The 14,507-nt window shown below is 33.6% G+C and overlaps 1 protein-coding gene across 2 annotated transcripts; it reads left to right on the top strand.

Annotated features, from left to right (window-relative positions):
• The first annotated feature begins 43 nt into the window (after positions 1-43).
• On the top strand, positions 44-12,726 carry LOC128556829 (MAP3K12-binding inhibitory protein 1-like). Of its 2 annotated transcripts, none has more exons than XM_053542497.1 (8): positions 44-93; positions 2,605-2,880; positions 3,670-3,766; positions 4,259-4,330; positions 5,120-5,278; positions 6,242-6,336; positions 9,178-9,240; positions 9,819-12,726. In XM_053542497.1, exons 2-8 carry the CDS (start codon positions 2,695-2,697, stop codon positions 9,894-9,896), a joined length of 750 nt encoding a protein of 249 aa, XP_053398472.1. In that variant the 5' UTR covers positions 44-93; positions 2,605-2,694; the 3' UTR covers positions 9,897-12,726. The 2 variants fall into 2 exon arrangements, with proteins under 2 accessions (XP_053398472.1, XP_053398471.1); XM_053542496.1 differs by lacking the exon at positions 44-93 and adding an exon at positions 234-387.
• Positions 12,727-14,507: the final 1,781 nt, after the last annotated feature.

The raw sequence follows: 14,507 nt of genomic DNA, 5'->3' as shown, positions 1-14,507 counted from the left end.
CTGACACTAATAAGTGGTAATATTTTTTTTATAATGGAATGATATAAGCTACTAAGATATTCGTACCCGTAATGCATCGACCCAAAGTTTTTGGTACACAATTTTCTGTATCCCTAATGTGTCGTTTTTGCATGACTGTTTGAGACTAGATTATTTATAGTCATGTTTTAAATAGTTTAGTTAAGTTAAGTTTTTGTTAAAAGTTTAATTTTTTACACATTGTTCTACTGACAAATGTGAAGTGACTGAACTGATGACAAAAATGTGAAGTTACTGAACTGAGACTGTTGTTCACATGTTTTGCTTTAATATTTGTTCTTCATTATGTCTAAACCATTACATATCCTTATATGACTTTAGAATTTTTTGAAGATTTTTTCTTTACATGTAAGCGGATTTTATTTATTTATTTTTCTTGAAAATGAAATCTTTGATTCAGTTGTTCTGACTATAAAGTCGAACTAATCTGACGTATACAGTTTGTTTTATATTGTGACGGTCAAACTATTAAAAAGCAGCCACTCAGCGACAGTAAGCTGGTCTATTGTTCTGATGAGCTAGGCCTGCTTAGTCTACTAGCCAATTTGGGAAACAAGTGTTCTACTGTCTGATCTATTTTACTACGTTTACACTAGTCCTGGCTTCCAAAACTCTAAATGCCGCTTTTTTATATTTTATTTTTTTCATAGTTGCGGCTTTCATAGTCCCGTCCAAATCCAGTATATAAACCGAGAGCGCTGAAGATCTTAAGCTACGTTTACACGTATTCTTTCTAATGTCACTGTGACATTTAATAAATGTGAACAAGTTCATACTCTGTATCTGTTCCATTGTTGTTACTTTTATAGAATACCCATGCTAAATAGTAAATAACAAGCAACTTTTAAGCTACTAATTTAAATTTTCCAACATTGTGTATGCTACTGAAGTTTGTCATATAGTATGTAATTGTCCATTAGCTTAATTCATAAATACATTCATTGGAAATACTTAGGAGAAAAATCCAAGTTGTCTTGGGATCTAACCCATGACTAGTCAAAATATTTTGACAGTCAGATTGTTTTATATTGTGATGGCCATTCTGACCGTCAAAACTGCAAAGACCAAAATAATGGAGGATAAATCACAGTACACAGTCATGTAAAGTTACTGGTTTTATCGCTTGTGCATATTGCCATGCACATGTAGACGCGGTAAACTTTAATCATGTACAGACTACATAAATAGGTTTAAATCACCAGAAAATTCGTAATTTTGGAAATTATTTGATAATTTTTACATAAAGCAATGAGGAATTTAATCCACTTGTCACACATGTACGTTTTATATGAATTTATCTTATATTCACAACAAAGTCAGCATTTAAACTCAAATCAGCAGTGATGACAATTTCATCGGAAATTTTGGTCTTTCGAGTATTTGACGCAAGTGGAGATATTGCCCATAAGAAAAATATTAGATAACTCAATATTTCATAGGTTCGCGTCAAATTGGTTGGGACTAACCCATGACAAGCTTAAATTCTAGCTTGCACTCAAAGCAGACACATGACTATGTAAATTCTATATTAATGCAAAGTTCAAGGTAAAGGCACTTAAAATTTTTTTTTAAATGCTGTGAAGTCATGTATGTTTTGTTTTTTTGTAGCACATACTTTTTATGGTTGTTTCTGAAATCCCTTTTGATTTGAAGTCCAGGATATCATATTCATATGGGTCCAACAAGTAAAATTTAATCTCAACTAAAGGTATTGATTTCACAGAAGTATTGATTAATGATCGAGTTATTCTGATACATATATCTTATTAAAACTATGATATTATAGGGTTCATGTTGAAGCAATTAAGTCTCTTTGAAAGGTGTGTAATTTAAATCAAATGCATAATTACGTATCCCAGTCCAAAATAATTTCTCTGTGTGTCATGTGTACTATATTGGGGGCATGTCTGATCTTCAAGCACAGTTGTTGTTGAAATGTTATTACTAAAGCATTTCAGGTTTAAGATTTTTGTATACTTTCTTATTTTTCAATTCAGAAAAGCTTTTATCAGATTTCACAGGTCTGGATTGAGAGATGAAATTATCTTTTGATCAAAAGATTTTAGTTACCTTCAGTTTTGAAAAAAAAAAAAATCTCTGTTGAAACATTGATTGTATTTTTCACTTTTTTAAAAGCAATATGAGCCCCGCCATGAGAAAATCAACATAGTGGCTTTGCGACCAGCATGGATCCAGACCAGCCTGCGCATCCACACAGTCTGGTCAGGATCCATACTGTTCGCTAACGGTTTCTCTAATTACAGTAGGCTTTAAAAGCGAACAGCAGGGATCCTGACCAGACTGCGCAGATGCGCAGGCTGGTCTGGATCCATGCTGGTCGCAAACCCACTATGTTGGTTTTCTCATGGCGTGGCTCATATATATTATTTCAAATTAATCAAAGAATTTTTTTTATTAAAAATTTGTATTGTAAATCTTATGCAGATATAAACACAGTGAAAGTATAGATGTTTTAACTCTTTTGAAAGTCACCATTATGACTTATCATGTGTCGGTGCGACATTAAATCCAACAAAATAAAATAAATAACTCTTTTGATTGTAGTGCAAGTACAGAATACATTGAAGAAGACCATGAATTTTACAAGATAACAACAGAATGTGAGAAAAGAAAATAGAAACTGGTACCTCAGAAATGAATTCACATACGACAGCAGATACTGAAAATTCTCAGGGAGATGAACAGACAAGTGAAGAGACAGAAATTTGCCCTGAAAAGATACGAGATACAGATAGCAATGAAGCTAATACAGACAGAGAGCAAGTTGGACCACGATCTGATGAGAAACACTTGATACAAATACTTGCCTCAAATGAAGAAGTAAGTAAACAGATTTTTCTGTAAGTTCAGTATAACTACCCTGTTTCCCTAAGTCTGAGTCTTTTAAGGAAAAACATTAAAGTTTACACCGCAGTGGTTGCACTATATTAATTTTGTCATGAATGGATACCTTGTCCACTCAGGGACATAGCTAGGCCAGAATATATCTGCAGGCCCAGCAAATCATACTTGCCTAGGAGATTTGTTTGCTAGAATAATATATATACATGTAGATGTGTTTTGTGGCATACATCAAACCAAAAATACAAAAATGCAAGTGTGGTTAATGAAGTTTAAACTCTGTTGATACCTTTTGATACAGTTTACATGAAAATAATGTGCAGGCCTGGTTGTACAGAGCATTTAAGTGGAGCTACACCAGTGCCACATGTGACAGTGACTCATAAGGTTACAGTCAAAGTATGCAAGACTTTTTAGATAAATCAGATTTTAAATGGTGTTAAACAAAGCGTCACCTCAACGCAACAAAGTCGTATCTCTATATAAATTTATAATAAGATACGACTTTGTTGCGTTGAGGTGACGAAAGTCAGTCTGCAGTTTCAGCTTACTTTGTACAAATTTGATTTAGGTCAATTGCGAAAATCCCAATACTATTTGGGTAAGAGAAATTAAGATTTTCTTTCAATGCTAAGTGCCAAGCAAGAGAGCTACTGGTGCCTTTTTTCACTTCTTTGATACAGTGTGGCCAGAAACTTGCCTATATGTTAAAAAAAAGTATTACCTGTAAGTTAGTGTACGAGTATTTACTATATAATATTTGAGCAGATAAACAGAAGAATAGCGGCATTGATAGAGCAGAAGCAGCGTGAAGTTGATGACAATAATTGTCAGGAATTTTGTGGTGTTCATCCCGGATTTCAAGGTGTGATTATCTTTTGTTATTGTAGCACTTTACAATCACAATAAGTAGGAAAGATCTATATATAAACAATATAGCATGTATATTAGATCTATGGTAGCATGCATGTTTGATCATATATATTTTTAGGTATATAAACATAAGAATATTTTTCATTGCTCAAAACTTACCCTCTTTCACTTCGTTTTTGAAGTCAGGAAATTATGGGAAGATTTTTAAAAGACCTAAAGTTATCATTCTTGATAGTGATGTAGTATATATATTTATTATTATTTTCAGACTTGGAGAACCAGTGTGCTAGAACTGCTGTAGTATATGTGTTATTATTTTCAGACTTGGAGAACCAGTGTACTAGAACTGCTTTAGTATATGTGTTATTATTTTCAGACTTGGAGAACCAGTGTGCTAGAACTGCTGTAGTATATGTGTTATTATTTTCAGACTTGGAGAACCAATGTGCTAGAACTGCTGTAGTATATGTGTTATTATTTTCAGACTTGGAGAACCAATGTGCTAGAACTGCTGCAGTATTTGTTCCAAGAGCAGGAGGAAAAAGTCATATTAAAGGTTGTAACATGCTTATATTTTAACTTGAAAACACTTGTCAACAGAAACATTTAACTTGTCAAAATCTTGTTTGTTGTGCAACAAGATGAATCTGTAATAGATGCAGTTAAATGCCAAATGTAATACCATTTGGCTTCAAGTGCACTACAATACAATGCCAAATTAGTTTCTTTGCATTATAATCTTGTTTCAGTAATATTTAGTTTCAAAGTTTTATTTGAATGTATGGTCCAGTGTGTTTGGGGATTTCAGTTTAATGATTCATCACAGAAAATTTTGATTTCTTTTGTGGAAAATGTATACCCAGTGTGAAGACTCCACCTACCATTATAAGACTGTTTTTAAATATTGCAACATTTGGTTATGAATAATCATGTGTTATTACTCTGAACAGAATTCCAGTTTTGATTCTATCAGTTCAACATAAAAAACGCATGACTTTAAATTTGAAGTCATTTTAGTTTGCTGCACTATTTAATTCCAAATTTGTACTCCAGTCATATAAATTCATTGGTCAGTATCATGTCATGCTTCACCTTTTGCTGAAGTATCACCTTATAAGTTTAGTGCAAAGTTTTTATTTATTTATCTAACTCAGCTTTGATATTAGGAGAAATTACTTATTAGGAAAGAATGATTTACTTGATTTTGTATATAAATAATGGGAACATGTAGAAAGGTGATATTTGTCAAGTGGAATCCACTGTTCTTGTTACAGTAAACTTTAATATAGTTCAAATCAGTTTAAAACATTGTCAGGCCATAAAACTGTTGTTGCATTGATTACAGTGAGCCGAGTTGTGAACATGTATGGGCCACAGACACGTGCATTAAGCCATGCAGCCAGTGAGAGGCTGGCTATACAAGGAGAACAAAAACAACGCACAAACTTGATGGAGGGAATAGCGGAAAGATTAGAAAACATGGAGAAACATCTCAAAATAACTGGTAAAACTATACTGTCTTCATAGAAATATACTGTCTTCATAGAAACATACTGTCTTCATTTCTTCATAGACACATGATGTCTTCATTTCTTCGTAGACATTATACTGTCTTCATTTCTTCATAGACACATGCTTTCTTCATTACTCCATAGAAACATGCTGTCTTCATTTCTTCATAGACATTATACTGTCTTCATTTCTTCATAGAAACATACTGTCTTCATTTCTTCATAGAAACACACTGTATTCATTTCTAGACACATGCTTTCTTTATTTCTTCATAGACACAATGTCATGCTTTCTTCATTACTTCATGGAAACAAAATGTCTTCATTTCTTCATTGATTCTTCTTTTCTTCATAGAAACATACTGTCTTCATTCCTTCACAGCGTAGTTACTTCATCCAACCCACTTCACTCATTGGGTAAAGCACAAATCTATGGATTGTGGGGTCATGAGTTCTGTCGCTAGGCAAGGCGTATGTTCTCTGTGACAGTGATAAAAGACATTGTGTCTGAAATCCTCTGTTCTCCACTGTTGATTCTCGAGGGGAAGTTGCCAGTTACTTTTGGAGAACAGGTTTGTACTGGTACAGAATCTAGGAACACTGGTTAGGTGAATTGTCCAATGATTTTTATTGTATATTTTTGTTTCTTAGATGATTGTCCTTCAGTATCCATAGTTTAAAGAAATTCTATCATTGGGAAAAATTTCGCCGCAAATTCTAGTGTATGCCTTTAAGTGCGTCTTACTTTATAGATGAAAAGTTTAGAATAAACTCTATATGAATGTGTGTTAACATATTCCTTTACATTACAAGTTGATCTTTTGATACAACATATTAAATAAAAAGTATTTTTGATATTCTATCTGTATTTGTGTGTTTTAAACCATTCTAGGTTAATTTACCTCATCTTTATTTTAGTACATTATGTTATTAAAACAGCTTTCTTATTTTTTCAGGGTCATCTAAATCAGATGTTTACAGCAGATTAAAAAATCTAGAGGAAAGAATTTTATTTCTGGAAAGTTTGTCCCCAGAATATTTCACATCAGGGGTAATTGTTTCTTTGATTGGAGTTAAATAAATAAAATTAATACATTTCTAAAGGTTTGGTTTTAGGTGTTTGTATTACTTTAAATTAAGTCTACATGTAAAAGATGTTTTACTGTCATATTTACACAGTAACCAGTGTGTCAGAATTGAATTCTGACCCAGTTGATTGGTAGAGCAAAGCGTACCTGGTTAGTTGGTTGAGCAAAGATTACCTGGTTAGTTTGTTGAACAAAGCTTACCTAGTTGATTGGTTTAGCAAAGCTTTCCTGGTTAAGCATACCTTGTTAGTTGGTTGAGCAAAGCTTACCTGGTTGATTGGTTGAGCAAGCTTACCTGGTTTGTTGGTTGAGCAAAGATTACTTGGTTAGTTATACCCCCACCAAACATGTTTGAGGGGGTATATAGGAGTCAGTTTTGTCCCGTCGCGTCCCGAAATCTATTATCTCAGTTATTACCAAATGGATTTGATTCAAACTTAAAATACATGTTCCATCTTATCACCCACATCATGTGACACAAGGTGCATAACTCTGACACCAAGTTTTCATGAATTATGTCCCCTTTTACTTAGAATTTAAGGTTAATTTTGTTGTATTTTCTCTATATCTCAGTTATTACTAAATGGATTTGATTGAAACTTAACATAGGTGTTCCACCTCATCACCCACATCATGTGACACAAGAAGCATAACTCTGACACCAATTTTTTATGAATTATGCCCCTTTTTACTTAGAATTTAAGGTTGATTTTGATGTATTTTCACTGTATCTCAGTTACTACTGAATGGATTTGATTCAAACTTAAAATAGATGTTCCACCTCATCACCCACATCATGTGCCCACATCATGTGACACAAGGTGCATAACTCTGACACCAAGTTTTCATGAATTATGTCCCCTTTTACTTAGAATTTAAGGTTAATTTTGTTGTATTTTCACTATATCTCAGTTATTACTAAATGGATTTGATTCAAACTTAAAATAGTTGTTCCACCTCATCACCCACATCATGTGACATAAGGTGCTTAACTCTGACATTAATTTTTTATGAATTATGTCCCCTTTTACTTTAAATTTAAGGTTGATTTTGATGTATTTTCACTGTATCTCAGTTATTACAAAATGGATTTGATTCAAACTTAAAATAGTTGTTCCTACTCATCACCCACATCATGTGACACAAAGTGCATAACTCTGACACCAATTTTTCATGAATTATGTCCCCTTTTTACTTAGAATTTAAGGTTAATTTTGTTGTATTTTCACTATATCTCAGTTACTACTGAATGGATTTGATTCAGACTTAAAATAGATGTTCCACCTCATCACCCACATCATGTGACACAAGGTGCATAACTCTGACACCAATTTTTCTTGAATTTTGTCCCCTTTTACCTAGAATTTAAGGTTAATTTTGATGTATTTTCACTATATCTCATTCTGATTGGCTTAGAGCCAAAGTGAAGTAACCATTTTTAACTTTTGTACTGAGTTTCTTCCCCTTAAATTCCAGAAATTAGTCTATTTTTAGAAATCCTAGTTTTAGATTTTCAATATTTTAGGTATTTTTCTAACTTTTTTATTATAAGTCCTATGTAAAAAGTGAATACATTTTTCTGTGATAACATGGGTCGGTAAGACACTTTTTTATATTCACTTTTAGTGTATCTCTAATATTAGAGATTTTTTATATTTACTAGTATTACTATACTAGTATTACTATACTAGTATTACTTATATGTGGAAGCCCAGGATGAAGTACTCCAAAGATTAAGTATTTTTAAGATTTCTTATGGTTGCCATTCTTCTGTGACAAGACCGTATGGTGGGGGTATGAGTCACTCCTGTGACAGTTCTAGTTTGTTGAGCAGAGTTTACCTGGTTAGTTTGTTGAGCAAAGCTTACCTGGTTAATTTGTTGAGCAAAGCTTACCTGGTTAGGTTGTTGAGCAAAGCTTACCTGGTTATTTGGTTAAGAAAAGCTTACCTGGTTAATTGCTTGAGCAAAGCTTATCCAGTTAGTCGGTTGAGCAAAGGTAAGTTGGTTGAGCAAAGCTAACCTGGTTAGTCGGTTGAGCAAAGCTTACCTGGTTAATTGGTTGAGCAAAGCTTACCTGGTTAATTGTTTGAGCAAAGCTTACCTGGTTAGTTGGATGAGCAAAACTTACCTGGTCAGTTGGTTGAGCAATTCTTAGCTGGTTAATTGGTTTCGGTAAATCTTACCTGGTTATTTGGTTTAGCAAAGCTTACCTGGTTAGATGAGCAAAGCTTACCTGGTTAGTTGGTTGAGCAGAGCTTACCTGGTTATTCGGTTGAGCAAAGGTTACCTGGTTAATTGGTTTGGTAAAGCTTACCTGGTTAATTAGTTGAGCAAAGCTTACTTGGTCAATTGGTTGAGCAAACCTTGCCTGGTTAATTGGATGAGCAAAGTGTACTTGGTTAATTGGTGGAGCAAAGCTTACTTTGTTAATTGGTTGTGTAAGGCATACCTGGTCAGTTGAATATGAAGATATATCTGTAGTTATATGAGAATGTAAAGGAATTTGAAAAAAAATCTTGTAAAACTAACTTTTTTACTTCATAAACATTTTTGATGTCATTACTTTGTGCAGTGTTACACATTGTGTATGATATTGTATCGATAAAATTGGTGTAATTAGCTTAAAACCAGAGGAAAGACTTAAAATAAAAATTGTTTATATGAGCAATTCATCCTTCATTTGTGAAAACCAGTTGTCCCACTTGTGAAAATATTGCATTAGATGTTCACTCCATGAAAGCTATTTCTATCTTCTACTGGAAAAAATAAATATTGTCTACTTAATTCAACATTATTTTTCAGCCACCCCAGGCAAAGCGTTCAAGACATGATGCAACACCGGCCACTGGACACAACATTGATCAGGTAATTTCCTACTTCATACTTCTTCAAGATACTCCTGTCATACAGTCGAAATTCAAATACCTCCAGTTCCAAAGATCAAGCATTTTACTTGCACATAAAAGAAATTAATGTATTGATTATGTTATTTGTATCCTCCAGAAATGTTTTTAGTGAACTTTGTCTGTACTTCATTTCATCTTTCAGTCTGAATTTGTGTCATGCATATCTCAAAAAGTATTTGATGTAGAGTCATCTTACATAATAGAATTGTTAGTAAGCTTGCGAAGTTGTGTGCCTATTTTTATTTTAGAGATTTCACTCAGCCAGACCAGAGTTATGACCCTTGACTTAGTAAAAATAATGCACAATGGGTCTGAACCTTTGTGCCACTATACTCTAATGAGCCTGGATTATTTTCTCCTATAGGGATTTTACTGTTAGCACTTCAAATTTTCTTCATTTAAGCAATTAAGGTAACATATTGAATCATAAACTTTTTCTAGTGCTAAAATTGATTCCTGATGATTAACAGGTGAAAGTTTCATCATTTCAAAATGCTGATCCCACCTCAAACAACAGATTTTACATGTGTATTTCAGGACTTGAGTTTGTCAGAGATTGATGTCAGAATACAAGCACTTAGAGACTCCTTACTCTGTAAATCTGTTCGAAGATGACGGCAGATACTAGAGATGTAGAAATAAAGTGTCGAGATATACTTTACACCAGCATCTGTTGAAAGACTGTAGCTGTTTACTGGTAGGAGTTGATGGCAAGAGCTCTCTACAATTAATAGCTGTTGAGAAAATGCTTCTGTAAATTAGAGAAACTTTGTCAAGACATTTCCAGCCAGTATGAAAGGAGCAGCAATATTTGCTACAAGTTGCTGTGGTACCTGATAGTCTATTCATTGTCTAGTCAATCTGTACACACCTGGCAGCAGGTAGAGACAATAGTCAGTCTTAATACACATGGCGGCAGATTGTACACACGGCAGTAGAGAGAGATAATAGCTGCTATAAACTGGAAATTGTGCATAAAAACTTCTCAGAACTTATAAATTAAAAGACGATTGAATGCTGTAGATAGATGACAGTGTGCAGAGAAATTCCTTAGGAGAGAACTATGTTATTTAGTTGCATATTGTAGAGAATCTGGCTCTAATATTGAATTGTGTGATCAAAGTCACTTATCTTACAGAATTCCAAAAGACTTGAGTGATCATTGGATGTGGCTGTTGTATTCAAACTATTATGGACATTACCTTACATCACTGTAAATACAGTATTGAGGTCTAATAAGTAAATGTAATGACCAGTGTATTGAAGACATCACCACTGGCCAGTTATGATGGTGATGGAAAATTGTGCATTTTTTTGTACTAAGTCAAGGGTCATAACTTAAGGGTCAGTACACTTAAAAAAAAATCAGGTTAAATCTGGAAAATTTTAAAACCTAATGTTCATATGTCAATGAAATCTCCTATAAGTATACCTACCCTGAAATTAACTACACAATTTATAAATGTATTCCTTGTAAATACATTGAATTTGCATGTTTGAGGTTGTTCTGCAGAAATCATGGCTCAGTGTTATTTAACTGGAAAGCCTAGAATAACGCCTCGATATAGCATAAAGAAACCAACATTTGAAATACGTCACTGTTAATTGATAAAATTGATACAGTTACTATCTTTCTACATTTTATTTGTAAGAGCAATAATGTAGAAAGGTGAAATTTTCAAAATATGTCATAAAATCTGCTTGAAATTTATGGATCTGTTTTATTATGGGCAAATAATTATCTCCAAAATAAAAGCAGAGTGATACATTTTTATTGTCCATAGGACTGATAATACATTGATATAAAAGTTTGTGAAGTTTTGTTAAATTCGCCCCATGTGGTTCTGGGATGATCTGTGTATAAAAAGAATTGGAACCACTGCCTTACCCTTGCATGATCGTAAGAGGCGACTAATAGGGTCTTAACACTTGGTTTTGCAGTAACTCTGTGATTCCAGCAGGTATGCAAATTTTGATTCCATACCTCATGTTTTTATTTCGATGTAAATGAGATGTGGAACCAAAATTTGTAGTCCTGTTTGGCGCCATATAACCTATACTGTGTTGGTGCGCCATAAAACCCAAATAAATAAATAAATAAATAAATATTCTTTAAATTCTACATTGTAGAAATTTTCTATGTACAAGTATCCTGTTGAAATTATGAGTATTCCATATCTCCCATGATCATGAAAACTTGCTTGAAGTCCAGATTTTGAAATAAGACATTGTTGAAAAATCATGCTCTCCTCAAATTCTACATTACAAAATATCTTTTTAACCAAACATGAAACAACTTGAGAAAATTCAAACATTCCCTTAGCTGGAAACAGTTTTTGTCGAGCCCACTTGCGGAAGATAAGGCATAGTTGTCCAAATGGCTGTTCGGTGTATGTGCATGCATCAGTGCATGTGTGCGTGTGTGCATCCGTCCGTCTGGGTTTGTTTGTCTGGACCATAATTTTGACATGCATGGAGCAATTTTGTTTATATTTGGCATGAATGTTACCTCAGTGAGACGGAGTATCATGCACAAACGCCAAGTTCCTATCTCAAGGTCTAGGTTACATTTGAAGGTAAAATGTCAGGTCAGATATTGTCCGGCCCATTACTTTGGCATGCATTGAGGAATCTTGTTTATATTTGGCATGAATGTTAACCTCATTGAGACTGAGTGTCATGTGCAAACCCCAGGTTCCTATCTCAAAGGTCAAGGTCACAGTTGGAGGTCAAAGGTCAAGGTCACAGTTGGAGGTCAAAGGTCATGTCAGATCTTGTCCGGCCCATTACTTTGACATGCATTGAGGAAACTTAGTTTATATTTGGCATGAATGTTCAACTTAATGAGACAGACTATCTCAAAAATCAAGGTCACAATAAGGGGTGAAAGGGCAGGCTCGACATGTTGCCCGTGGGCATCTAGTTTTATAAATCTAGTTTTATAAACTATGTAAAAATTGGAGTGATAAAATTAAAGTTATAAATGGTGTTCAAAAACAACTGTTAAAATGACTGTAAAAATTACTGTTAAGTCACTGAAATATCTGCTGTTTAACTTTGTATATACATGTGTACAACCTTTTACTATAGGTTTATTAATTGCTCATATTTTTCAAGGGTTGGTATAAGTATTTCAACAGTCTGTGAAACACTGTATTGCTTAAATTAGTTCCATTTGATAAACTGGCACTTTATTGGGTTGTTATTTTAAGTTTAAAACATGTATACAATATCATTGGCTTAGTACTGTTTCTTTGCTGTCCTTATTAAAGCAGGCAAACCAGTGTTAGTCTCAGTACGTGCATGCTTGTTGTTTAGCAATGAAAAAACGTTTTTAGACTTTAGAGTAGTTTAACACCTAGAATTGAAGACCTATTTTCAGCATATTAAGTTTGTGATTTTTTTGTACAAAGAATTTATTAGATTAAATCAAATTGAAAATGAACTTACCTGTTCTTTTCTAATGAAAACATGATCAAATTTAAGTAAAATTGTATTTAAGAAATAATTTATTGAAAAAGCATGTTTTTACTTTCCACAATAATACAAAGAGGTTATATGCCTATGGAATATTTCACACAGGGACAGCCTGAGTGAACTATGCAGGCCACATGTAACCAATTCATATTGTTGAGATATATCAAGACATGGTTCTGCCAAATATTTTTTTGATTTTTATATGTCTTTGATGTAAGAAAGTAGATGAAATAGTACATCTATGTGACATCAATGCATAACCATATTTTAACAGTGTTAAAATACAGGAAGTCACATGTACTGCAGATTAACTTAGGAGTGTATAGAGGTGTAGTCATTTATTCTGCACACCTAATAATACAGTATGTGTGGCTTTGATTGTATCACTGTTGTGTTACATCTTTTCCATTCTAAAACATCTTTTATATAAAGAAGTAGATCAGATGTTGTAGCACTCTTTTTCTGGGTCAGTATGGCGCCAAATATATGGATATGATGCCAAGATTGATTTGTTTTAATGGAAAAGTGCATGGATTCTCCAGATTACAATTTGTGTTATTATGTATGTTACTGGTACTATAAATAGTAACAAAATCATGTAGGACAGAAAACTCTAACCAGTGCCTATTAACTGAAGATGCCACAATAGCTAATTACTAACATTCCATATGACATTCCAGTAACCAGAAGTTATGTTTAGGTATATAATTATCATCTCATGGCCTGACATACCTGCAGGGGTTATTGGAATTCTTAAACCTACAGCAACACTCCAGCATTTAGTCCTACCAGTAACCACCAAAGGCACAACATTGCCATTGATAAGTACGTGTATATACTATACTTTATAGGATATGTTTCAATGTTTGTGGCTGCTACAATTAGACGTTTAATTGCATTCACTTGATCCCCTACTAGTAGCCTTAATGGACAAGAACAAGCTACATAAGTTTTGTTAGAACTACTGCGAAGGGACTTAATGTCAGTCCCATGTTCACCATATTCAAACCGCTTTATCAGCATGTGGCCAGGTATCATAAAACTGGAAGTATATGCAGGCCTTTAAGTTTTCAGGACTTGTCCCCAACTTCAGGCTTTCAAAAATAGACTTTTAGGCTTCTGATATGTAGCTGAACTTTTTGAACAATAGCGAGAGCTAATCTACTCGCCTGTGCATCGGCATCACACCTTAGGTAATGTTCTGCATGCAACTTCATATCTCAGTAACCATTTCATATTTTGGAATGAAACTTTACAGAAGACTGTTAGTCATTACAACTACTGAAATAACCATTTTAGATCACTGTTGTATGAATTTAATTCAAATTTTGCCCTTTCTTAACTTAAAAAAAAACTTGGTTTAAGTTTTCATGCAACTTTCAAATAATCAAGTTATATCTCAGTATATAACACCTGTATGTACAGGACTTAAACTTCACACACTGCTTTCCAGTCATTAGACCTAGTGACATAACAAGTTAGATATATCTTAGTTGAATTTGATTCAAATTGCAATCCTTTTCTATTTGGTTAAAGTTCTGTTTGCAACAATCTGTTATCCTGTATCTCAGTAACAACCACATGTATTGGACTGAAACTTAACACAACACTTCCAAATCATCAGATGTATTGATTTAAACAAGTTAGATAACTCTTGGTGGAATTTAATGCAAAACATGGCCCTTTCTGAGTCAGAAAATTTTATTAGTTTTTTGTGCAAGTAACTATTGAGCTGTATTGCAGTAACAA

This window comes from Mercenaria mercenaria, chromosome 1 (genome assembly GCF_021730395.1).
Source record: "Mercenaria mercenaria strain notata chromosome 1, MADL_Memer_1, whole genome shotgun sequence".
NCBI lineage: Eukaryota > Metazoa > Mollusca > Bivalvia > Venerida > Veneridae > Mercenaria > Mercenaria mercenaria.
This window is presented reverse-complemented; position numbering and strand designations above follow the sequence as displayed.